The 26,965-nt window shown below is 31.5% G+C and overlaps 3 protein-coding genes across 4 annotated transcripts; 1 reads left to right on the top strand and 2 right to left on the bottom strand.

Moving 5' to 3' along the window:
* Window positions 1-246: 246 nt before the first annotated feature.
* LOC130804000 (oleosin Ara h 10.0102-like) lies at window positions 247-1,050 on the bottom strand. Its single transcript, XM_057668272.1, has one exon. It carries the CDS (start codon window positions 981-983, stop codon window positions 387-389), a length of 597 nt encoding a protein of 198 aa, XP_057524255.1. The 5' UTR covers window positions 984-1,050; the 3' UTR covers window positions 247-386.
* Window positions 1,051-2,595: 1,545 nt separating this feature from the next.
* Window positions 2,596-8,625, bottom strand: LOC130803812 (3,7-dimethylxanthine N-methyltransferase CkTbS-like). Its single transcript, XM_057668014.1, has 4 exons — window positions 8,551-8,625; window positions 7,073-7,477; window positions 3,490-3,762; window positions 2,596-2,937 (listed from the first exon to the last, which is right to left on the bottom strand). The coding sequence occupies exons 1-4, from the start codon at window positions 8,623-8,625 to the stop codon at window positions 2,596-2,598; spliced, it is 1,095 nt and encodes a 364-aa protein (XP_057523997.1).
* A 6,999-nt stretch (window positions 8,626-15,624) lies between these two features.
* On the top strand, window positions 15,625-22,292 carry LOC130804210 (PHD finger protein ING1). 2 transcript variants are annotated; one of them, XM_057668573.1, is made up of 8 exons: window positions 15,762-16,235; window positions 16,797-17,130; window positions 18,307-18,378; window positions 18,514-18,701; window positions 20,574-20,637; window positions 20,729-20,828; window positions 21,060-21,219; window positions 21,310-22,292. In XM_057668573.1, the coding sequence occupies exons 4-8, from the start codon at window positions 18,519-18,521 to the stop codon at window positions 21,418-21,420; spliced, it is 618 nt and encodes a 205-aa protein (XP_057524556.1). In that variant the 5' UTR covers window positions 15,762-16,235; window positions 16,797-17,130; window positions 18,307-18,378; window positions 18,514-18,518; the 3' UTR covers window positions 21,421-22,292. The 2 variants fall into 2 exon arrangements, with proteins under 2 accessions (XP_057524555.1, XP_057524556.1); XM_057668572.1 differs by lacking the exon at window positions 16,797-17,130 and having other exon boundaries at window positions 15,625-16,235; window positions 21,310-22,290.
* The last annotated feature ends 4,673 nt before the right edge of the window (window positions 22,293-26,965 follow it).

Below are 26,965 nucleotides of genomic sequence, written 5' to 3'. Positions count from 1 at the left end.
TTTAAACAAATACATTAAATAGCCAGATTTATTTAAAAATAAATGATAGGTTTATTGTTTGTTATTAAAAATGCAAACTTATACAAATTATTGTTAGTATACATAATTTTGTTATTCTTGTTTCGTCCCGAGAAATAGTCTCTTGGTAGAATAGACGACCAAATCTAAAAGTATAATATAAATTTAAAATGTTCAGGAGTTAAATGCAATGAGAAAATTAATCGAACAAACAAGCCAAACTATTTGGTCCATATTCCATAAACAAGGCAGATCAACCAGAAACATACGTTGAACTCTTAAAATTATTACATAACACATACAAAAAACAACAAAACAAACTTGCTCATTTACACATTAACCCCACCAGGCCCGCCCAAACCCATCACTTAAGCTCTGGCTGTCACCCCTGTTGTAGTAGTAGAATGAGTGCTGCCGTAAGGGTGAGTTCCACTTTCACGGGCCTTACTCTCAATAGTCTGGCCCACATCCTTGGTTTTCTGGCCTGCATAAGCTGCCATATCCGCCACACGCCGTTTTGCATAGTCCAAATCATCCGGCACTGTATGACCCGCCTGACGAAGGTAATTTGCTACCCACGAAAGCGATGAAAGGCCCGAAAGACCAAACGCACCCGAAGATAGAATCCCGGTTACTGCTAGACCCAATAAAAGGGCAGCAGGGACTAGAACTGGGCTGAAAAGGAGGAAAACCGGGGTGGTGATAACAAGCCCGATTATCGACCCGACAAGAGTAAGACCCGCCAAGAAAAGGAGAGTCCCACTAAGAGGTACAAGGGTAATAAGAGCTACAACTTGAGAAGCTGTTGGGCCGCCACCACTTCCATACGATGAGCCCGTCCATGAGCCCGTCCATGAACCCTTCTGACCCACATAAGCTGGATAGGTTGTTGTAGTATGGACTTGAACTTGCTTTGGATCACCTCGAGTATCAGTACGGTCACGATCGCGATCACGGTCTGCCATTGTTGCAATAGCTTTAGTAGATTATTTCAATAACAATGGAGGATTTAGTTTTGTTGATTGAGATAGAAGAAAGAGTAAAAATTAATTTGTATGAAAACATGGAGGGGAAGATTGTGTTTTAAAGGAAGGGTTGATAATGCCACGTGAGTGTACACGTGTTTCCGTTAGGGTTTGCATGAAGAACAGGTTTCAGTGTTTCACCTCGTATTGTTGTCATTAAGAGTGGATTGCCACATTGTTGTTGTATGGAGTAATTTTTGTTTTCTCACAATCGTTGGTGTTTGGCCAACAAGCCCAAGATAATGCAGCTTCTTTTTGATCTTAAATTAAAATCAGCAATTTTCTTATGAGACAGATATATCTGATCACTCATGGGTCTAGACGTCTAGTCTATAATTTTAAAGTTGTCATTTTAAAATTTAAATTGGACATTTTGAATCTTAAAATAAGCATTTTAAGTCTTGAATTTTTGACAAACTTTACACCATTGGAATAGACATTCTAAGTTTTAAAATAAATATTTTAGAGTTGTATTAGGTAAGTAAAATATAAAATTAAGGGTTGGAGTAGGGGTTTTAAGAATCAGAATTGGCATTTTAAGTGGTGGAATGGGTGTTTTAAAGGTTGAAGCCGATAACTAATAAATTACATGAAATAAGGGTTTTAAGTGTTAGATTTGACTTTTTAAGTCTTGAAATGAGTGTTTTAAGACTTGAATTCGATAAGTATAAAATTTTTTTGGTTGCACACATGAGGCGGCCGCATACAAGTTTTTGTGAATTAAAATTAAAATTTACTAATTTTTAATGTCTCTTAAAGAAGGCCTCAATATAATGAATTTATATTCTTGTAATTTATATTAATTGTTTTTTCTATATTAATTAAAATTAAAATTTACTAAACAAAAATTAGGATGGTTATAAATTTATATAACAGTGTAAGCTAAAAGAAGAGAAATCCTAATTAAAAATCAAATTTAAAATCTTTTTGTTAGTGATATTTACCCTTTAATGAGATAAAACTCAATTTTGGATTAATTGTTTAAACAAGGAAAATAGGCTAAAATCATAGTATTTGCACCATTTATTCATTTCATTAACTCTAATATATAAGAAGTAGAAATCAATCATTAGTTCTATTTCAAATTTAGTGTGTTTGCTAAATACTTTTTTAATTTATTTTTTTAGTTGGTAAAATAGTAAATTAATTTTTTTTAAATGGTTTTATCGGCATTAATTCAAATTAATTAGCTATTATGATAATTTTTTGATTTACTTTTTCTCGAATAAATAGTCAATAATTAGTTAATTTTTAGTAAACAGTTTTGTAACATATGATTTGACAAGCTAACATGTAATTGTCAAACGACTTCTTATCAATTATAACATCTTTTTTGCACTATTTTTAATATATTGAAGTTTTATTAAACAAAAATTTCAAACTTGCTGATTAATATATAAGGGCTACACATTATTCATCTTGACAATAATTAGTTTCATAATACCATATATGACATCAAGACTCCTACAAATGTAACTAGAATTGGCAATTGGCACTCTTTATTTAGCCCAAGTTTTTCTTTGATCTTGATGGCATATTAATTGTTGAATATCTAAACTTTTTTAAGAAGCACAATGATGGTAGAGTGCTCTAAGAGTTCTCCATTAGCTAGATGCTCATTTGTGAGTTTGGTGAAATTATGGTAAATTAAGTCCAATACGTCTTCTCCAAAATGACTTAAAATTAAGGATTCGGAAAAGGATCTCACAAATTTACTTATAGCTTTTGCTCTTTCTAAATCATTTTTAATTTCACCATGAACTTGTTGTGTCACTGTATTAATATTCTCGATTTCAAATGACCCATCCGCTTTCACAATATATTGAATTTCCTCTTCACAAGGACCGTAATATGGAAAATTGAAAGCGTCTAGCTTCTCTTCCTTCAACAAACCCTAATAATCATCAATAGTTAGTTTTTAAAAAGAAATTCCTAAAAAAAACAAAAATCCATCCGCTTTAAGAATATAATGTCAAAGAATCCACTCAACCAGAAGCTTAAGCTAGTGATTGAAATCTAAAATATGATATATATTGATCTATCATGCCTCCTCGGTATGCAAAAAACCATTTAGGCTAGAATTTTGAATGCTACACATGCCCTCGTTAGTCGTCATACATAGTGTTAAATATTCCACTTCAAACAAGGCATACATGAGATTCAAACATGTGACCCTTATGTGACGTTGGTAAATTTCTGATACCATATCAAGGAACATGACCATTGAGTAGCAAGGCCAAAGTGGGCTACTGCCCAAGGTCCTAAATGTTTTAGGGTCTAAAATTGTATTGTTATGTACAAAGTTGTATCAACTTGAACTAAATTCAGATGTAGTATAAGTTATTAGAGGTCTTTTTTATTTTTAGCTCTAGAGCCCAAAATGAACCGAACAACTTTACCAAGAATTTAACACAATCAAAAGTTTATATAAAATTGTTTATATTACCTGAGAAATAAGGGTAGTGATAGATTGAGTAAGGATTTTAAGTTCCCATGGTTGCCATTTAGTTACATTTGATAAAGAGTCCCTACCACGAAATGTCAAAAGCATACGACCATTAGATAACACTTCTTTGGAACGATTGTTGAGGAATTTGGTGAAATCTTGTTGAAATTGAGAAAAGTAAGCTTTTGCAACATTTTCAGGACTTGTTTCAGATATGTATATGTTTCCCTTGTTTAAGGTTACACCTTCTGCACTGTACAACCCTTCTGGTGTCTTTACAATAGTAGATGGCAAATTCAAGATTCAAATTCAGTAAGAGTATAATCAATATAAAAATAATTCAATAATTTTATAAATAAAGTCATATATAAACTTTTAATTTAGTGGAGAATATTAAAGATTAAATCACTTATGCTCAAAGAAGTTTGGTAACACCAACACAACACCTCCACTTATGTTTTGCAACAAATGTGTGGACGAAATGAAACAAAAGTCGTGGGTAATTGTCCAAATGTAAAAATAATACAAAATGAATTGAACAAATTAAAACAACAAATAATACTAATTAAGTGGAACGGAGGGATTACTTTTTCCATTTCTTTTTTATACTCAAACAGATTCTTTGAATTTTAGTATCGAACTTTAAAGGTGAATTTTTATTAATCTATATGAAAAAACATATTGATAATACCTTATTTTGTGTATTTTTTCATTTCAATTTTGGTTTTATTAAGTAGAATTTAGATTTAACTATATAACAATTAGAGAAATTACTTTATAAAATAGTTTTATTGATGTAATTCTCTAGATGATAATTCTAGCTTTATTAGAAGGTCATTATGTAAATATATCATTTCAGGCAAAGAAGAAGAAGCAAGCAAGCAAAGAATCGGATCAGACTAGGATGCGCGGCCCGCAGAGTTTTATGTGGCTCGCGCGGTGCGCGGCATGCAGCGTTTTACGCGACACGCGCACGTCAGTCTTTACGCTGGGCGGCTATTTCACTTTTCCCATTTCGGCTTTCATTTTGAATTGGATATTTAGAGGGGTTTAGGAGGCGACTTGCAGAGAGGAATGATGAGCAAATTCAATGGCAAGAAGCTTCATCAAATCTTTATAAATAGGCAAGAAAGCTTAGGAATGGGGGGATCTTGTAATTTTTCATTAAAATACTTCTTTTTCTTCAATTTTGTTTTGCCATGGTTATGGAGCTTCAAGTTTAAATTTTCATTTCTTGAGAAAGGTAGATTGGAAACTTCTAATTACTCATTGTAAGAATTCCTCTACTTAATATACTTTTGATTATTGAAAAGTTCTTATTATAATCTTATGAATATTATTTGAATTGGAAATCAACTATTGTTCTTATTAATGCAATATTCATTTATGCTAAATCTATTTGCAAAATCAGTAAGTCTTGTACTTGGATTAATGGTAGCAACTAGTTCTAATTGTGAATGCAGATTATGAATGATTAGAGCCTAAATGAACTTTTCATTTTGATTGAAAATTATTTGCTTGAATAGTTTTAGCAAACCTATTGATTCTCTTTTCTTAAAGCTATTGTTGGATTGAATTTTATCTCTGATTGGAATGAATTAACTAATGATAAGAGCTTTACATTCGAACTGATTTTGATGTTTAGCTACACTTAAGGAGAATATGAATGATCAATGATCAATGAGAAACAAGAAGTATACAATCAATTTAACTTAAGATATCCTTTCCATTGATTTTTAAAAAACACCATTGTTATAGATTTCACTTAGTTCATTGCTTGTTCAAGTTATTTTATTTTAGAAAGACAAATCAAAAACCCCCTTTTTCTTTGTGTTATTGATTGTTTTCAATTTCATCTTCCAAAGCACATATTATACTAAAACCTTTTCAAATCCCATGTCTCTGTGGATACGAACCTTACTACCCTACTACATTAAGTTGTATTTGGAAAGTAAGTGAATTTATTTTTGGTTAAAATTTAAGCGACTGAGAAATAATCTACCACATATTCATGTAAATTTTTTTTATAATTTTTAAAAATTTACAATAAAATTATACTATAACTTTTAAAGTTACATTGAAATTTAAAAAAAAGTAAATAAAAAAAACACATAAACTAATGGAGTATAAAGTAACATATAAGACTATAAAAAAAAGTGTATTTTATGAATAAAAAAGTAAACAGTAATGCCATATTTTCTATTCAACGAGTATTAGTGGGTATTTTTAATAGTTTGATTGTCATTAAATGGATGAAAAAGACAAACAATAAGTAGAGAATAAGTGACACAAATAAATAAAATATAAATTGTATATCTATCAACTATGTTTAACTATGAAAATATAGCAAATTAGGATAGAATCTCTATGTTTATAGTCTAATTAAATTTTAGATTGCAAATCATACTTCACATTTTTTGTGAAAATTCAAAATTATAATTATGGTAGTCTAATAATATAAATAACTGATTTTAATGATCAATTAATTGAATTTTATACCATTTTAGTTTTAAAATAACAATTGAAATGGGCTATTATGTACTTCAAGTAATTTTCTATTGCTATATAATTTTATACATAGAGTAATTTTGCAGTATATATATCTAAATTGTGTAATTCTAATTACACTAAAAATAAATGTAATTTATTCTGTACTATAATTTTCTACGCGATGTAATTCCAAAATTTTATCAGACAATATATAATGTTCTACACTGTAAACTATATATTTCCCATTATAATTTTTTAAATAGTGCATTTATATACAACTGTGTAATTGAAATAATTGTAATTTATTGCATCCATTTATGTATGAGTTTTTTCGAAAATATAAATTTGTAAATATGGTAAGTGTAAACAATATAAATAAGTCAACTTCCATTAATACTAACCAATGAAAAAAAGACAAATGACATGCTCACAATCAAACTTCTTTTTTGCTATTATACAGTAAAATTAATATAATGTATGATGTTATGATTTTCAGTTACAATTATTTTATTCAATATTTTTTATATTCAAAAAATTTCTTAAATAAGTGGTAACATTTTGATGTATTAGACATGTGACAAAGTTCCTAAAATAATTATCATATTCAAGCAATGATATCCAATCAAATAGTTTCATGTGGTATGAGTCTTAGAATGGAGACATGTGTCATTTTACATTCTTTTTAGTATATGTTATGATTATGATGATGATTATTATTGTGATCTATTAGAACAAAATAAATAATGATAAATGTAGCAAACTTATTATTACTCCCTCCGTTTTTTTTGTTTTTATCGTTTACTTTTTGAATGGTTTTCAAAGCAAATTTTAAATCTAAATAACTCTAAATACAAATAATAAAAATTTATAAAAAATACATAATAAAAAAGTATACATTAAGACAAATCTAACGAAATCTCACGTGGATATATTTTATCTGCTAAATAAGTGTCAAAAACATTAATTAAATTTTTCTCTCTTTAAGGTGAAATATTTCAAATGCAAAAACATTAGAGAACGGATAAAGTAAAATAGATTAGAATGCAAACTTAAAAACACCATATATGAATAAAACTTAAAAAAAAAATATTACCTGAGATAGCCAATGAAGACTATAATTTGCATGAACAAAATGCAAAGAATTAGCAGGGAAAAGTCTAGCATAGTAGGAGCCAGGAGTAGCCATTAAAAAGCACAAAGCTTTGCCATCTTTTCTTTTCAACACTTCCAAATTGAATAAATTTCTAAGCAAGAAATTGAAATCATTTGAAGGAAGATCATTGAAATATACAAGAATATCTGGTACTATATCATCATCAAATTCCTTGCACTTTCTTTCAACATATTGTATCACCATTGTTAAGAGGCCCAATGGAACTGGGCCCACTCCACAACCCAAATCTGCTACTCTAAAATCCTTTTTTGCCATCCCAATATCTGATAGTACTCCTTCAATTGCTCTTTCTACCATTGGTTGGCTCATTAAACTTGCCCCTTTCTATAATTATATCAAGATAATCAACTCCTTTGTAATAATTTTTGAAAATAAATTCATAAGGGAAATTAATAAGAGTAAGACATTTTTGGAATTTTTATAGATAGTAGCTCACTGTTGACTATTTTAGTTGGCTTAATTGACCTCCTCAAAATGTGAGTATTGTTTTATTGGCTTTTATTTAAACTAGCTACAATAAGCATACGTTTTATGGAAATGTTTGATATAATAAAATGTCCATTTTTGACTGATTAGAGAAAAAAGTAGCGAACAAGCTTACAACAACTTTTTCTTTTTTTTAGCTATTTTAAAAGTTATTTATCAAATATTTATTCTTTTTATACTAACTATATCAACTTTTTCATTTTGGGATAAAAGATATCTTTTTAGCTAGTTATAAGTCATTTATCAAAGACTTTTGACTTTTTTACTAGCTATAATAGCTTTTCATTTTGGCCTTAAAATACAGTTTTTTAGCTAGTTTAAAATTCATTTTTCCAAACGTTTTAGTATTTTACGAATCAATAAGATGAATGTCAATCAAAAAGCCAATACTAACCAATTATTAAACACCTTTTTATGTCCCAATTAAAAAGAAAAAATTTAAATAAACATATGAATATTAAAAAAAATATAACTTAAGTATTTTTTTAGATATTTTACATAGTAGACATGAACTTTTGCAAAAGGCCAGTGGTAGCAAATTTTTAAAAAAATTCCACAAAATAGCATTGTACCTTTGAAACTTCACAACTTAACGTATAATCTAATGTTTTTTGTGCATTAATGTTACGACAGCTTAAATTCTAAAAGTACAATGCTATTTTGTGGAATTTTAAGGAAAGAAGCCTATTGTATTTTAATGAAAAAAGACAAGGATAAGAACAAAATTTCACAACTTTACGTATAATCTAATGCTTTTTGAGCATTAATGTTACGATAGCTTAAATTTCAAAAATACAATGCTATTTTGTGGAATTTTTTTAAGATTTGCTATCACTACTTCACTAGACTTTTGCAAAAGTTCGTGTCTAAACTGTAGAATTTTTTTTTTTTTTTTTTTTGGGAGTATTTACCTGAATACAAGAATTTTGAGAATAACTGAATTCTCCATCACCTTCATTCATATGAAGGAAATCTTGAAGCTTCATTTTTGTTTCTCCACCTATCATGGTGAATGGTGATCAATTGCATTATGAAAAATTTACTACTTTGCCTTGGTTTATATAGGCAGTTTATGATTCATGAGTCATATACATGGAAAGCAGGAAAGGTAGCAAAAATTAAATGGATTTATGAGTAATACCAAAAAAGAAATCAAAATGGATTTATGAGTAATACCAGGGAAGATGTGAAAAATTAATTGCGAGTCATACAAGGAAAGATGTATATATAAAAAAAATAATTATAATGTAACAATCAGATTTATAAATATTAAGATTGACACATACTTTAATACAATAAATTATTAATTTAATATTATTATAGATACGAAAATTTTAATACAAATCATTATATATAAATTTCTTTTTCTCTTTTTTCATTCATTCAATTTAAACACTTGACTTTTGTCTTTATTGATTTGTTTATGAAAAATTACTTAATAGATTTAAAAAAAAGTTATAAAATAGTGTCTATAGATATTTAAATTTTTAACACTTGTCTTTTGTCTTTATTGTTTTGTTTATCAAAAGTTACTTAATAGATTTACAAAAAAAGTCATAAATAGTGTCTATGGATATTTAAATTTTAATCGCTATGACCCTATCTATAATTAGAATATTTTATAAATTATTAAAATAACATATGCATTGCTTGTTTGTATTGAGTCTATCGAAATTAGAAATATTTATGGTCGGATAGTGGACAGAACATGCTTATAAAAATTTATCAGTAGGTTTGAATTTTTTAAAAGTTTAATTGTCATTTTAGACCTAATTTTTTTGTGGCTACCCATTATTTTTCTTAGCGGGCAGGACCCGGAGGTAAACGAATATGATTAATATGAAAAAAAATAGATCTCAAAAATCAAATCAAATATTTCACACAAGAAATATAATCACGATACAAAGTCTAAAGATTGGTCTTAATAATAACATTAATGAAAATAATGTACAACGCACTGTTCAGGTACTCTAAATACAAAAATATTCTTTAAAGACAAGCCACTTGACGATGGAGAAGGGGTGCATAATACAGTAAAATTAAAAATGTAAAACTCCACATTGATTATCAAAGTAATCGAACTATAGGGACAATTTCATTTGCAAATTTTATTTTTGCTATTAACCGCTCGTTTATCTTAGCGAGAGGGTATTACTTGTTCAAATTTTAATTTATAAAAATATATCAATCACAATATCTTATTTCAATTCATTGAATATATATTTTTTAATTATTAGTTCAATGAAACTAATGTCGTTTTATACAAAAAAATATTCTTACACTCTAACATGTTATTGAATAATTCAGTTTGAGTTTGTAACATATATTTAGCTAGATTTATTTGTTTAGTTATTGAACATGTTTTAAAACATTTAACTAATTATTTTTATTTTCTATATTATTTACATGAATGTATTAAAATATAGGGAAAATTATAAAAAAAACTACCTATTCTATACCACTTTTTTCAAAAAACTACTTATTCTAATATATTTTTTGCGAAAAAATACCTTAGACCCAAATGTATGCAAAACACTACCTGGTGACGGAATCCGTTTGTTGACCGTCAAGTTTTGGTTTGACCAAACACGTTTTTTGGACGTGATGTTATTAATTGCACTTAAGTGACGATTGCTCTACTATCCGTAGCTTATTCCTTCCATTCTATTTGCTTTTCGCTGTTAATGGAGTTAACCTATGCATGCAACAATTCATTCAAGGTGAAGATTTAGCATTTACTCTTCTAATCTATTAATAAGTTAATTGTTCTTTAATGATGGCATTAAACCAAAAACCTATAATTTCTTCTTCTCTCTGCTGCATGTATTTTCATAATAATATGCTTCTCACATTTTCTTACACCTTGAAATTCTCTGATTTTATCAATATAATCATATAACGAAGATTTTCAGCACAATTTCTTCTTTAATTTGTTAATAATGACTAAAAAGATGAGAGTGGTGAAGCAAATTACAGTTGATTTCAAATGGGCAACTAAATAAGGGTATTTTTTTCCATACATTTCCTGTTTGTTTGTTACACCTTGAAATTCACTGATTGATTGACCTTGTCTTTAATCTTGATTTTTTGATTTTTGCTTCTTTTGTGTGTTTAATTGTAGAAACTTTGGTACTATTATTTAACCTATGAGATAATGAAGCCAATCAAAATTAGATGGTTTTGGGGATTTTTTTCGTGACTACGAATTACACGACAGAATATAGACAATTAGGTTCATCTAGCCAAATGAACCTACTCAGCCCCTCAATTTGGAATACGAGTCAAAAAATATAACACCCCGTCATTTTATAAAGTCATCATTTTGTTATTATAATAATTCTTGGAGATTTTATTATTATATTAAATTACTTGAAATTAATTTTAATCGATTACTCATATATATAAATTTAAAAGGCTAATACATTTATATTAAAAATAAATTTGTGATTTCTAAATAAAAATATTCTAATTAAAATTATTATCATATTAAAATTTATGGGCTCAATAAAAGTGGATTTTCTAAGTGAATTTTTGAAATACGTAAGCAAAAAAATAATAATAATTAAATAAACTAAGTTCTAAATTTATTCCAAAAATAAGCGTGAAAATCTCAAACCTGAGGTTTGGGTTTGTTCGCAGTTACTAACTGCGAACAAGTCAAAAAAGACAAAAATAGTTGTTCCCACTTAGTAACTGGGAACAACTATTTTGTCCTGTTGCTGTTCGCAGTTACTAACTGCGAACAGGTCAAAACAGGTCAAATAGCTGTTCGCAGTTAGTAAGTGCGAACAACTATTTTGTCTTTTTTGACCTGTTCGCAGTTAGTAACTGCGAACAAACCCAAACCTCAAGTTTAGAAATTTCACGCTTACTTTTGGAATAAGTTTGATTCTTAGTTTATTTTGTTAATTTTTTTAATTTTTTCTCTGATGTTTTTCAAATTTTCTTTCTAAGCTGGGCCTTACTAGAAGATTATCCTAATAAAAGATGAATTAGGGTTTTAAAGTGGAAATCACTCCTTGGCTCACTCAAAACCTCACACGACATTTCCCTCTTCGTCTCTTCTCTTCACTCCCCTTTCCCTCACTGCTGAGCCACCACAGCCACCAAGGACAGCAGCCGGCAGCACCTTCCCTCTCCCTGCAGCAGCCGTGACTCACCCCAAGCAGCTGGGAGCGACCGTGACTCACCCAAGCAGCAGGCGGCAGCAGCTGCGTTTCTTGGAGGTTCCCACAGCAGCAGCCGTGTCTGGCACACCACCGGCTATCCACCTTCGTGCTCCACCACCACTACAAAAACCACCTATACTCTCACCCTTTTCTAGTTCCCCCTATTGTGAGCCATCTCCTCTTTTCTCTTATTAATTTTCTAGTTTTATATTAAGTTTATGAGTTTGATGTTGGTTTTGTGTTATTTTCAATGAATTATTTTGTTTTGATCGATGAATTGAACATATTTATTATTTAGGGTTTGAAGTGTGATTAGAAATTATGGGTTGTGTGTTGATTGTGTATTTATTTGGTTTAATCTTATCATGGGTAATAGAAATGGTGTTATCTTTGAACTAGGGTTTGATATAGAGATGAGATTACTAGTAGTGTGTGTTGTATGCTACTTTGGTGGTGTGGTGATTAATTGAATAACCTTATAAGTTGTTTAAGACTTGATTGATTATTATTATTATGATAATTAGTAATGATTTTGATTATAGTTGACTATGGTTATGGTTTTGGTTGTTAATCGGGAGTAATAGTTGTTAATTATTGCTGTTCGACTATTGTTAATTACAAGTACTCTTGTTAGGTTGATATTGAAGTTATAAATAAGGTCATGAGTATAGTCTCAACTTATCATTGATGGTTGCTAAAGTTGTGATATTTTAATTGTAGTTTTTCTCGCTTTGGAGAGTGTAGCGAATTATATGGCAACTCAATAACTTTAACATTTGTCATTATTGTCATATTAGTGTAATATTAACATTGTAAGAATTAAGAGTGAATTGTTATTTTATTTTAAGACAACGTGAATTGATATAATTCAAATTTAGTTGATGTAAAGGAAAAATTCGCATAATCCTTTTATTCTTAAAATAATGGAAAGACTTATGTTATTGTTGAATTATCGATTATGATTGAAGTTGAATGAGATGTATACGTGCTAGAGTAATTGGAAACTTATTTTAAACGGATGATAGTGATTATTTTGACATTTAGTTGGTATGACAAAGTAGATAAGTGGACTTATTAGTTCTACTCCTAACTCATATATGTGCCCACTTCATTAGAAGAAGGTAGAACTCTAGTTTGGTGACTTTTGTGACTTTTTTGTCGTGCAGTGACGCTTACAGGTACGTACACGCAGTAACTAACCCTTATATGCAATTTACTCTTAAGATATCATTGTTTATTGTGATAATATGCATTGTATCGAAACCATGAGATGCTAGTGAGTAACCTTTATACGAAGAGCTATCGGTTATGAAATTCTTGAGCTTAGAATAGTTAGAGAATAAGAGTTTTAGTAGAAGGCGAGGACCATCCTCTTATCTATTTAAGAATTGGATTATGTCTTACATGGAGTTAGAATGACTCCTTTATAGGTGGATTTCATTTCGTTGAGTTGTTCAATGGGTTTTGGCATTCTGCTATCCCAAGGCACTCATTAATAATAGAAAGCGGGAGTTATTCCCGTTTGATTAAACATTAGATTACAATTAGTTGGCGTGACTCAACTGGATTATATCCGATTGATTTAGTAGTCCCCTAGGTGAGATCCGAAGGGATCACCGTATGAGGGGTATGAGCATACTATTGTCATTGGGAGCCGGGTGGTCGATATCGCCCCTTGACCGAGGTGTTACCATGCGGGCTTTGCAAACCCCAATATGGTGGCCTCTTCATTGGATTGGTACTCCAGTGTGTCTTTTTCCCGAAGGTAGGATCCGAGAGGGTCAGCTGGAGAGGGTATGAGCTCATAACGCCCATGGCCGTGTCACTATGCCATGAAGTAGAGAAAAGATCCACTAATAGAAAGTTATTCAATGATAGAAAGTTTATTCATTGATCGAAAGTTATTCAATGATAGAAAGTTTATTCATTGATCGAAAGTTATTTAATGATAGAAAGTTTATTTATTGATAGAAAGGTTACATATTGATAGAACGTTTACTCATTGATAGAAAATTTACTTATTGATAGAATAGTTTATGCTCGTGAGAAGTGCGCCTAAGTTAAGTTACCGCAAGGGAGTTACCAATCCCAAAGATAGACTATGATCATACTTACTTTAGGATAGAAAAGCAATGTACGGTCAGATGTTGGTAGTCTGTTAATTCCTTGGTTGAGTTGATAGTACACGTATTTTACAAGAGTTTATGTTTTGAGAAGAGGAGTGTGAAGACCTGCATTCTACCCAAGAACACATGGTTTGGGTCGGAAATGACTTAATGAGATTAAGAAGTATAGGTGGACAATAAACGGTTACTATTTGTGCTTGTGTCCTATGAAATCATCTTATGTTGTTGTATAACATAATGTTATCTAGAAGGTTTGCCTTATTATATTTGATGTTAGTTACTGACGTGTACATGTTTATGTTTATGTTTGATAGTTTGATGACTTTCTATGATTGTCCTACTATGACACATTGACCTTTAGTCTGATGTCGAGTAACAGGAGAATCATAGACAGGCGTTGCAGGCATTGGAGGTTCTTTTGCATTGCATTGCATTGGGGGAGAGTGATGAGGGCGAAGCATAACCTATGTCATACCGTTATATTTCGATTTTGTAGCTCTTGTTTATCTTTTGTAAATTTTGGTTGTATACGTTTTGTTATGAGACCTTGTATTCTCCTTTGTATATTTGTATTTCTGCTGCGTAGTTTATAACTTTGTATGGTTTTAAAGAGTTAAGTCTTTTTAAAATGCAAGCGTTAACACTCGAACCACGATCCATGCTTGGCATGTTGATTTAAGAAGTCGACGATGAATCATTCCGCTGGTGTGGGATTTTAAAGGCAATGATGCCTTAGATTAGTTTAAGGTTTTTATTGTGCTAATTGCTCTACCACATCTGCCGAAATTTCTACTCATAATTTTTAAAGTTTAATATTATTTGATTTATTTTATTTTAATGTAACTCGAATTTCCTCCCATCCTTTGCGATTTTAGTTTTGTATAAGAGGTTGGATATTCAGGGGTGTTACAAAAAACTTGTATGTCTTGAACCTCCTTCTAGGATTCTCCTTGGTCCACAAAAGGGAGCACCAAAACCACACTTATCAACCTTCGATTTTCCTCTTGAAGAAGATGAAAGTATGATTTGAAAGTAGCAAATAAAGAAGATGTGAGAGTTAGGTAGTAACAGGCGCTAAAATCTACTTTAAAATATGGGAAATAGACTCAATTAATAAGGGAAGGGAAAAAAGGGAAGAACAGGAAATTGGAGGGAAAAATAGAACATATATGGAGGAAAAAGGTACATTTAGTAACATCACGTGAAAAAAAACGTGCTTGGTCAAAAAAATTTAACGGCCAACAAATGAAATTCCGTCATCTGGTAGTATTTTGCATACATTCGGGTCCATATAAGGTAGTTTTTTGCAAAAAAATTAGAATAGGTAGTTTTATGCAAAAGGTGGTATAGATTATGTAGTTTTTTTTTTTTTTAATTTTCCCTAAAATATATGTATACAATTGCTATATTTGCTTAATTATATTTGTATAAATTGACAAACAAAAAAATTGACTCTTTGTAGCGTTCTTGTAAAAATGAAAACCAAATCAAAATCAAAATTAAATCAAAACCAAATCATTAAATATATATTGTTTAAATAACACATTGTAGTGTTCTTGTAGAGGACATCGTAACTAATTGCTCGTAACTTTATTACAAAAAGAAAAAGAAAAAGAACTTTAGTTCGTAACTTTGGGGATGAACAATTTTTGGTGGGAGGAAATCCTAATTTTTAAGATGTTGTCTTTTTTTGATGAATTTCAAGCAAGTCTCTATCTCTTGTCTACTTATTTCAATTGAAACGTTTTTGTCTCTTGTATTAAAACCTAAATTTTTTTCGATTTGTCTAATTAATTCCGAAAGTCATGTAATTCATATCTTTAATTCAACGTTGTTGCGAATTTTATCAGTTTTCTGTTTAATTTCTTAAATTCCTCACTATACTCGAATTTGAGAGTTGGAAGAATAATGGACCCAAAACCTAGAAAGCTTTTTATGTGATTTGGGTGTTGAAAAAGTGCTTGTGCTTACTTGGATCCTTTCCAATCCCCTTGATGTTCCCCAATCCATATCCTATTAAAGGAAAATGAATCTGTTTCTTCCTTTCCTTCCCCATTCTTCAACTGCTGTTGTACGAAGACATTTGTTTTAACTTTCTCTTTCAAGATCACTCAAAAATCAGATTCCAGTTTCTAAAATGTGGGTTGAACAGTTATTGGCCAAGAGAGAACTAACTAAAAAAATTGAAACCCGTTCTTAAAGAGAACAAAAGCTCTTAATTCCCTTTTTCTTCCCAGGATTGCCTCCTTTTTTTTTTCCCAATTTTTAAGATGTCGTCTTTTCTTGATGAATTTCAAGCAAGTAAGTCTCTAACTCTTGTCTACTTATTTCAATTGAAACGTTTCTGTCTCCTGTATTAAACCGTAATTTTTTTTTCGATTGTGTCTGATTAATTCCGAAAGTCATGTGATTCGTATCTTTAATTCTACTTTGTTGCGAATTTTATCAGTTTTCTGTTTAATTTCTTAAATTCCTCACTATACTCGAATTTGAGAGAGTTGGAAGAATAATGGACCCAAAACCTAGAAAGCTTTTTATGTGATTTGGGTGTTATCGGGTTTCTTCGTTTTTTCTGTTTGGGATTTTTAGGTTCATAGTAATGACTCCTACTTTTTTCAAGAAGCGTAGAAATATTGTGAACAATTCCTCTGTATTCGAAGTTGATATGAAAATTTCACTGGTTGCTTACTAGGGGAAAATGAACATAGTACTAATTGATGTATTGATTGCCGATTGAACACCTTTATCAGCTTATGTGCATTGATTTCTAGAAGAAATGAATAAAACCAGTATTAATGATTTCACTACCTCATAGCCATTTTGACCATTTTAGATGAAGTGCAAATTCATGTAACAAAATAGGTAACAATGTGTTGAGTCAAGCCTCAAATCTCAATATGATGGAGGTGAGTTTGATCACCTCGCAGCGTACTCCTTGGTTTGCACGTTTAAGAGCGAAGTGGTGAGTGCAAGGAAGTACGAGAGCTTATGCTTTGGATCAATCAATGAAGTGATTGATGAGGGTGGATTAGAGTTCCTAAATGATGAGAAGGAACGAAGATTGGAGGTTCTTGAAGATGGCTCGACTGGCCGAGCGTATAGCGCTCGATCGAGCCAACAAGCAGCAAGCACCCAGTGAGTTCTGGTCAGTGGCTCGACCAGGCGAGCAATAGTGCTCGACCCGAGCGACCAACAGGTTCGTCATTCGACAGTTTCTGTTTCATATGCGGTTTTTTGTGGGCTTTAAGCCCTTTTGTCCTAGGTTATTTTAATATGTTTTAGGGCTATATAAGGAGTCTTAGAACATCATTAGGGGAAAAGTGAGAGGCATATACAAGAGAGTTAGGGTTCACACCATAAGAGTTTTTCCTCTTTGTATTTGCATATTTAAAGGTTCAATCTTTGCTTTGGGGGATTGTTCTAACAGCTTTGTAAGGTGAGTCATTAGTGTAAATGAGTTTATATTAATGATAAGGTACTTTGTTTGAGGGGGAGGTATCATTAGATACCTCATATATTCTTTTATTTTGCCATTGTTGTTGCTTGCTCTGTTTTTGGGTGTTTACTTTGCATTAGTTTGTTTATTGTTCTTCATCAAATATCATAGCCCATTCCCATTACAATGCTTAGGAACTTCTTTTTACTCTGGCAAGAAAATCAGGTAACACTCCATTCTCTTTGAAAAGATTGATGAAAGTAATAAGTGGCACTTGGGAAAATGGATGGAAACTATTCTGATGATTAAGCTGATGGTGTGTTTGATGATGGTGATTTGACATGGGGTGCAAGTGCTAGAGCTTTTGAAGCCCATGGTCTAGATATGCTGGTAGATCTTTATGGAAAGTAAGAGATGGCTGTGGATCCTCCTTTATAACTTGTAAAAGAAAGCGTTCTTGTAGTTCTGCGACCAAAGTATCTTTTAGAGTCTTAGTGGATGACGATGATGAGATGGAAGCGGACATTGGCGAAGATGGATATTATATAGGAGATGCTAATGTTATGGAGTAATTGTGATTTAGTGGGCTATTCACGGAGCTTGAAGAACTATGCTCTTTGCTATATCGTCCCGTGTCTTATTTATGATGTGTCCTCATGCCTACTTGGTACTTGTCTTCATTCAGTAATAGTCTATGATTTCGTTGTGCTGTACCGTGGTAAGGTACACATATTTTTATCTCAAACTATTTTGTAATGTGATTGTGTTGTATGCTGGTTTGATTACAAAATATGCTTCATCAATGATAAGTTTTTCTGTAGAAAAGGTGCACCTTGCTAATGGGATACACACACTTTGGACCATTGACCTTCTATGGTTGATTGAGCTTCCTTTATGGATTTAAACTTCCTTCACATGACATTTTGATTTTCACAGATCTGGAATTGCTTCCAAATATTTTGCAAAAGAAGTATGCATTGCTACGGGATCTTGACAAAAGTTTACAAGGTACTTTTCCTTTATTTACAATCTTGATATACACTTTCTCTTTTTCTGTATATCTGAAGAAAACACATAGGGTTGGTTAGAGTCTATGCGTCTAGCTTTTATTACCAACCTGAACTGTTTACTCATGTTTCACAGAAATCATGCGGCAGAATGAACGCCGATGTGAGCAGGAAATAGAAGGTTTCAAGCAGGGAATGTTGTCTGGTGCTATTCCACCAGAGCCATCTCGGGTCCGACTCTCAGATGAAGCACTTGATGAACAGAAGCACAGCATCAGGATTGCTGATGAAAAAGTTGCTTTAGCTGTCCAAGCATATGATTTGGTATGTCTTATAATATTTCACTCTTTTCCTCAAATGACTTGAGCCGTACATGTTGCCAACTTGCCATTATCATATTCAACATAATTGATGATTCTGGCTTCTCTATAAGAAATTAACAATCCAGTCTGCATTCATTTGATTCGATGTATTTATGAAGTGGAAATTTTGCTGCTTTGGTTCTTAAAAAAGAATATGTTTTATACCACCTAAGCGCAAAAATGCATTAATTGCAGAAACAAATTCAACAATGTGGTAACGGTGGAGATGCGGTTGTCAATATTAGTCGAAGGTCCTTAAACAATGAAATAACCCTTGCAGCCTAAAATGTAGCTTTTCTTTACTCCTTTACAAATTACAATACGGGTAATATTGGCTCGGTTAATTAAAAACTTTTACGATGCTACCAATACGATAACATCACGGCCTTGTTTCTGCACTATGTATACCGGTAAGTGTAATAATTTGCACTTATCAAAGTTCTCTATGCTTAACCTTTGCTCGTTCGCGAGCAAACTTAAAGTGAACAATGATAGAGAAAGTTAAGACATGGTCTCCAAGTATCATAAACTACTTATGATTCCTTTTCTAGATTCCTCTAATCGCCACCCCAAGTGTAGCTATGGATCCAAGCAACCAAACTACTTTCCCCCATGCAACTAACACTTAAACACTACACAACAACTAGGTACATAATCAAGAGAGTACCTTATAACCCTTCACTTCAAGCCTCTTATAACACCTAGAGATAATGAAAAGTAAAAACTCGACACTTATGCTTCCATCGATGGCCTATCCAATTTCTTACCTTACTCCCATAGTCTTCTTATGTCACCAACTCCAAGCAATATAAGATGCAAAAAATAAAAAATTTCTATCTTTATCTCTCATTTTGCTTAGTAACTTATCTTGGGTTTTCTTCCTAGCCACTTATTAATTTTTCCAAAGCTCACTTGCTCACCCACTCAATGCCGCCCTTTTGCCTGATTTGCCCTTTTGGGTTTTCAACTTAGTTGGACTTTCTCTTTTCAAAAATCTTCCCTTCAATATAAAAACACGTACAAATGATAAAACAATAAATATACATAACCAAAGTTCATACCAACAATGAGCTACAAAACACAATACAACAAGCAATTATTAATAAAATTGGAAGAGTGGATGATGGGTAATTTATGTAATACGTTACTTGAAAAATAAAATTGATACAGGCAAGAATCATCCAGCATGCTTTCCTTTTGCGGGTAATGTCTAAAATCAGTGATGACAAAATGGAAAGTGGAGAGTAGGTATTACTAATAAATTGCTAGTAGAATATATATTAGGAGGTAGGCTGTATAAATAAATAAGCATATGAGGATGGAGTTGAAGGGAAAAGAAAATTTGTCATTGTAAAGACTCGGCTAAACAAGTATGCTAGGTATACTACTACATAAAATGAAATTGTTTATGATTTGTCGATCTTGTTTGTCTTTATTTAGTTCTTTTAGCCTACTATCTTTCAGTACCCTAATATGATCTGTCATCTTCTGACATGCTTGTACGGTTTAATCTTCACCATTTTCCTCTTAGGGCTAGTTGATTATTCCTTAATTAAGAGTATGGATCAAATCTTGTTTTCACCCATATGATGCAACTGAAAATTAAAGCGACTGTCATGCAACTGAGAATGGAAGTAGGGTATCAAAAGGTGTGCAACTGAATGAAAGCAGGATATGGAAACTGAAATGCTCTTTGTTTGTCATACTTCTATTTAAGCACTCTGGTATCATGCTAGAAAGTCCTCATCGTTTTAGTCTCTAATTTTGTAAACTGTTCACTTCTCCGCCTCCTCTCTCTTAGGGCTAGTTGATTACTTTGGACCGTTTTATACAGGTTGATGCGCACATTCAACAGCTGGACCAATATCTTAAGCAATCTGAAGAGGAGATCCGTCGTGGTACTTCTCAGTTTTTCAATAAGTTGTTCTGCAACTCTGGCATTTAGTGAGCTGATTCACTCACTTAAATACACGAACTTACTCTTCGCAGAGAAAGAGCTTGCATCTGCTCCTGCTTCATCTGATGCAACTGCTGAGGGTAGCTCGAAATCTGGTCGTGGCATTGAAGGTGGAAGAGGTGGACGTAAAAAGTATACATCTAACACTTACTATTGAATGGTTAATTTATCTTAATTTGGTTGTCTCTAAGTTAAATAGCAATCAGTCTTCAAATCCCTTATTTTGATTGTTAAACTTGACATCATCTGGAAACAGTTTTAGACCCCTTAAGAAACTCACTTTTATTGGTTTATGGGATATCTTTGTTTTGTTGTTCATGAGCATTGAGCAGTATTCCCATTGAAAACAATTTATCCTTGTAGAACACGTCATGCGGCAGCAGCAGCAGCAGCCGCCGCTGCCTCGGTACCTGCAAACCCACCGAGCATGGACTTGGATATACCAGTTGATCCTAATGAGCCCACTTATTGTATCTGTAATCAAGTGAGCTACGGAGAGATGGTTGCATGTGATAATTCCGATGTGAGTTTTTCCTGTATTGATTATGGTTTTTCCTATTGTATTAGTCACCGTGATCTGAATCTGATCGAGGCTATCTTGCTCCTCTTGCAGTGCAGGATCGAGTGGTTCCATTTTGGGTGCGTTGGTTTAAAAGAGAAGCCAAAGGGAAAATGGTACTGTACGGATTGTGCTGGAACACAGAAACGTCGTAAAGGCAAGTGATTGCAAAATTGGGGATGTTGACATCATCTTCGAAGGCAAGCATACATGTCATGTATAAGATCTTTAACAGTCCTACTCGCTGATTACTTTCTTAGCTTATAGATCAGATACCATGGAGATTCCCTCCATAGCCTATGGTAGGATGCAAAATAGGTATTTTAGTACTGCCCCTACTTTCAGTGTATACGTGCTTTCATCTATCTGCACCTGCTGGATGTTTTACTTTTATGTAGTTCGAATTTGATTGTAATTTTTTTGCAATTGTTAATCTACTATGAATTCAATAGTAAAACTCTGTCAGTGCATACTGTATTACATGTTGGATTGTGAATTTTGAAGCTTTTCTATTGCGAGTTCAAACATTTTGCTGGATTATTTTGGTGCCACTTAATCTCATTGATCCACTAATGATAAAGTGGCACAAACGATTGGGACTAGATGTTTTTCCTTCCGCCTTTATCCCTGAAGTTCTCATGTAGAGTTGTTTCAACAGGGTTTATTTTTAGACATGAGTCTGGTCTTTATAAGGTTGCCCAATTTTGAAAAACAGAAAGTGGTCTGGCTTTTAATGGGTCAAAATAATTTAGAGCTAATTGGTTATTCCTATAGCCGATAGATTGTGGGGATTTTGTGGCTTCAACAGATGCGATGGAGTTTTTTTTTTGATGGATGTATCAGAATCTGATACAAGAATATGGTAGCATGATGGTGACTTCTTAAACCATCAAGAAGACTGCAACGAGCAAATATGATGGCATTTGAGTACAATTGGCTACCATAGACGAATCAAAATCTGCTGTTAATACTAAGTTTCGGGTGCCTTGCAACATCTGTGTCCCGAGCTAAAAAATAAATGCCGCAAAAGTTAATTCTTAGAGTGAGCCGAGTGAGCAACAGGGTTCGCCTCTTTTAGGCCTCCATGTGGCTTCGCTACTAATTAACAAAGTATGGGAGTTGAACCAAGTCGAAAGTCGATCAAATCTGTTTTACTGATATATTAGACAGGATTGGAATAACTCGACAAAACGACCACCTAACCAAATATTATAATAATAGAAAACTACTTTTGTATCTCTTTAAGATTACTACATAATATTTTTTGTGTGTGGGAACTTTTTGATAATTATGTAGCAAACTCAAAGCTTCGAAGGGACGGACGAGTAAATTATGGGGAGGCTAGTTCTCAATAGGTGGTGCCATTAAGTAATTGATAGTTGTAGAGACTGCACAATCTGCACATTTGGTGGTGGGGATGGACGGATGGTATACGTTGTTAGGTGCAAATTCTGTCATGTTAACTTATAATAATGTGAAGTGAATCATTTTGTCAAACGAAAGCACAAATTGGGAGAAAAGGCATATAAGTTTGAACATGTGGCCTCTTTGGTTGCTTTCAAACTTTTCATTGCTTTAGTATAGATTTCTCTTTTCTTCACCAATATTATTTTCTTTATTTGAATCATTAATCAATTACCTAATTATTATTGAGGATAAATAGAATGAAATCAAATTTTAACTTATTTGGTTTAAAATGGTTAGAATAATGAGTTATGAAAATCATAGTCTATTTTTATCTTGGATTGATTAGAATATGAGATTAAAAATTCAATTCTGTTCACCATTTTATGAATCTACGATTAAAAAATAAGCGAACTATCCAATTATAAGTATGATCATAATGTTGGTATTGGATAGGATGATACTAGGTTCAAATAGGAATAATATTTTGATGGATAGGATTAGAACCCGATTTTATAACAATTCGATTGAAAATAATTATTTACACTCGGAATTTCTAAATGGTAAGTACATACAAGTATCTATTTTTACTTATTTTATGTTTGTTTGTAAATTTTTTTTATAAAACCATTTATTTTAACACAAAAACTTGTATGCGGCCGTCTCACGCGTGCGACTAAAAAAATTTATACTTGCCGAATTCAAGCCTTGAAACACCCATTTCAAGATTTAAAAAGCCAAATCTAACACTAAAAACCCCTACTCTAAATCGAACACTTAATTTAATTTTTTAGCTATCGACTTGAACTCTTCAAATACCCATTCCACCACTTTAAATGTTAGTTATAACTCTTAAAATCCTATTCTAACCCTTAATTTTATATTTTACTTACCAATTTCAATTGTAAAATATCTATTTCAAGACTTAGAATGTTTATTCCAATAATTTAAAGTTTGTCAAGTCCAATACTTAAAATGCCTATTCCAAAGTTCAAAATGTCTATTTCAAACTTTAAAATGAATACTTCATAATTATAAATTAGACATATAAATGGTCACACGTATTCGACCATCTCTCAAGAGATTTACTTTTATTTTAAAATAAAAATTGCACTTCATCCCATTTATATGAAAATCTTAAAGGACAGATACCCTTCAACTAAAACCAAAATTCACCCAAAAGGTGATACAATAAACAAAATCAATAATTAGGCACTAATTAACCAAATTATACATGCCATTAAGGTGGAAAGACCTCCCAAATTGAGGTTTATAGCCAGAAACTTTAAGAGGGTCCCCCAAAAATTCAGGATCCCACTAAATGAAGTTTCTTCATCACTAAACCATTTGTAGTGGAAATGCATGTATTGATGGAGTATTCTAGTATTCTTGTTCCATCAATTGCGGTTCTTCTTCTATTCCACTTAATTATTTTCAGCTTTTTTAGGCCTTCTAAATTCTAATCCTCCTACTAATAACTTTTTAAGCTAATCTAAGAGTTTATTTCCCATGAACCGACAATATTAGTGCCGACAACATATAAGCTGACGGAATTTTAGGGCCGGCCTTGATTTCACGCGTGCCCCTTAACGTTACTACAGTCATCTTTAAGAAACCGTCATTTATAAAACGACTTTAAAATAAAAAGCTCATATTTTAATAACTTGTATTACTTGAGCTTTTTAATTCAACTCATATTTGAGACGCTTTTTATGGTTAAATTGTCTCATACAGAAATTTAATTTGCATTTATCTTATGGTGTATGTAGTAGAAAATAAATAACGTCAAAAATCGAAAATCATGTTTAAGTGGTGAAAATAAAAAATCAAGGTAAATATTCTAGAATTTGGAAACTACATGTAGTCCTTACATAAATATGTGTTGTCACCTTTCGCACCACTTTAGTGATTTTCATTCTCTCGCTTATAGTAGTATGTCAATGATCGCAATTATAAATGAGAACTTTTTGAGAGAAATATAACTATAAAAATGGAGAATAATGAATAAAACTATAAAAATGGAGAATAATGAATAGTATTAAACTTCAAGAAGACTATGGTCGTATCTCTTATAAGCGATTGAGCGGGGTATATTAGGTATGATAATGATGATGATGAGACGATAATTAAAGCCCTAAAATATCTTACCGACCATTTTCATATGAACTGACATTCATATTTCATGAAAATAACGAGTGAATGAGATAAGAACTTTTAATTTTTGATCACGTTGGCTTTGCTACAATGTCTAAAACCCACTCAACAAAGAATTTAATTTGTTACTTGTAGTGATATCTTTTCAACTTTATTTTTTGATGATTTTACATGGAATTTGAAATTTTATTTTATGATTAAAATCAAATTAATTAGTAGAAAATTAAGAATAATAAAGTAAAAAGGTATTGAAATATGTAAAAAGCTAAGGTATAAACAATAAGCTAAGGATGGACTTAATTTATTCTAAACTTAATTTATATGTCTTGTTGGCTTCCTAAGCCCTTAAAGAAAAGAGGCGACTTATGTAATTGTAGTAATATTTTTAGCATTAATTGTTTAATTAGTTGTATATTTATATATATATATATAGTACTAAAAGAAGGAGTATAGTACTTGTTTATAAAGTATTACTACTACTATTTTTTTGTCTTTGGAATAATCGACTACCTTGGAACTATAGATTTCTATTGGCTTTGGATGGTTTTCCTTGTTATTTTTTGAAGGTTTCATTTTATGCATTTACAAATGCTTAAGGACAATGAAGAAGACAACACTTTGGCACTTTTACCTATTAATTTCATTTTATTAGTTAGGGTTTATATTTTTCAAAATTAAGAAAATCAAAATTAATTGATCATTATCATGATCGTCTTACAAATCGAAGTAATTAATTTTTAATATGAAAATATTATATTATTCATGCATGTATATTACAACAAAGCAACTTTTTTTTAATCACAAATTTTTGTGAGAGACGGTTCTTTTAAGAGACAATCTCTAATTGGGTCGGGCCGTAAAAAATAAGTAAGAGTATGCATTCAGCTTTAGTAGGTTGGGCATAAGTAACATCTCTCATGAGACCGGCTGTTTTGTATTATATATCTTCTATGAGCGGTATATATTAATTATGATGATATGGTGATCATCAATAAAATAATATCTCGAAATATAATAATAATAATAATAATAATAATTATTATTATTATTATTGATGTTGTTGTTGTTATTGTTATTCTTACAATAATTATTATTGAACATGCTTCTGAAAATTCATTGTAACTTCATTCATGTGGTATTTGACTCGGTCAAAACTAAATAAAAATCACCTAGTTTAATAATAATAATAATAATAATACTCTTGCAAAGTTAGTCTTCCTCGTGATCCAATAGTTGCTTAATTACGCTATTCTACAACAGCTAGTCTCTTGAGAGTTTGTCTCTTTGAGAGACGTATCACAAGTCCAATTCATTAAAGATTAATGTCTACTTACTGTATTTTTAATGCCTATTTATATTATCCTTAATGCTTATTTATCGTATCCTTAAGGCCTATTTTCAATATCTTAAATGTCTACTTACTTCATTCTTAATGGCTACTTACAATATTTTTAAAAATATATAATAGGCCAGCCCAATTAGAGATGGTCTCTCACAAGAATTTGTGATTTTACAATATATAAAGTGGTTACTAGTTATCATGAAATTGTTGTAAGAGTATTATAATATTTTTGACATTAATCATTAGCTTAAGTTTTTAATTAAGTTAGTTTTTTGACATGGTTTCAAACCAGCATGACAAGAGGTCACATGTTTGAATCTCATCCGCCCCTTATTTAAAAATAGATTAATATTCAACACCAAATATAAAGATAATATGTGCTGCATTCAAACTTCTAGTCCAAAAATCTCTTGCGTGAGAAAACATGTTATAGTATATAATATATCTAACAGATTCAACCATCAACTTAATTAAACTTTTGACTTATTAATTTCTTAACATAAATAATAAACACAAGGACGCGATATATTGTGACTTATCATCTAAAACTCTGCTAATCACACATAATATAATTAATACAAAAAAATAATAACAGTATGAAGCCTAGTAGTTGGAAGAGATAGTGATGAAACGTATTTCCAAGTGGTTCGTGACAAAATTATCGTATGAATTAGTCGGTAATTGTTATTGTATTAATGCAAACACTAAACTCAAAACAAAACATAACGGTGGGAATTGTGTTGTTTCACACTCTACTATTTGACCATACTCTGGACTCTTGAGTTTGTAATTAAAACACATTCATAATTC

Source organism: Amaranthus tricolor, chromosome 17 (genome assembly GCF_026212465.1).
Source record: "Amaranthus tricolor cultivar Red isolate AtriRed21 chromosome 17, ASM2621246v1, whole genome shotgun sequence".
Taxonomy (NCBI): Eukaryota; Viridiplantae; Streptophyta; class Magnoliopsida; order Caryophyllales; family Amaranthaceae; genus Amaranthus; species Amaranthus tricolor.
Note: the sequence above shows the minus strand (reverse complement) of the source record. Positions and strands in the feature narration are given on the sequence as shown.

Excerpts from the sequence above, each read along its gene's own strand:
- LOC130803812 (XM_057668014.1), bottom strand. The coding sequence starts at position 8,625 with ATGAAGCTTCAAGATTTCCTTCATATGAATGAAGGTGATGGAGAATTC. Across the intron at positions 7,478-8,550 it reads CTCAAAATTCTTGTATTCAG|AAAGGGGCAAGTTTAATGAG; the intron begins GTAAATACTCCC and ends ATATAATTATAG. Across the intron at positions 3,763-7,072 it reads GTCTTCATTGGCTATCTCAG|ACACCAGAAGGGTTGTACAG; the intron begins GTAATATTTTTT and ends ACTATTGTAAAG.
- LOC130804210 (XM_057668572.1), top strand. The coding sequence starts at position 16,205 with ATGTCGTCTTTTCTTGATGAATTTCAAGCAA. Across the intron at positions 18,379-18,513 it reads TCTTGACAAAAGTTTACAAG|AAATCATGCGGCAGAATGAA; the intron begins GTACTTTTCCTT and ends CATGTTTCACAG. Across the intron at positions 18,702-20,573 it reads CTGTCCAAGCATATGATTTG|GTTGATGCGCACATTCAACA; the intron begins GTATGTCTTATA and ends CGTTTTATACAG.
- LOC130804000 (XM_057668272.1), bottom strand. The coding sequence starts at position 983 with ATGGCAGACCGTGATCGCGATCGTGACCGTACTGATACTCGAGGTGAT.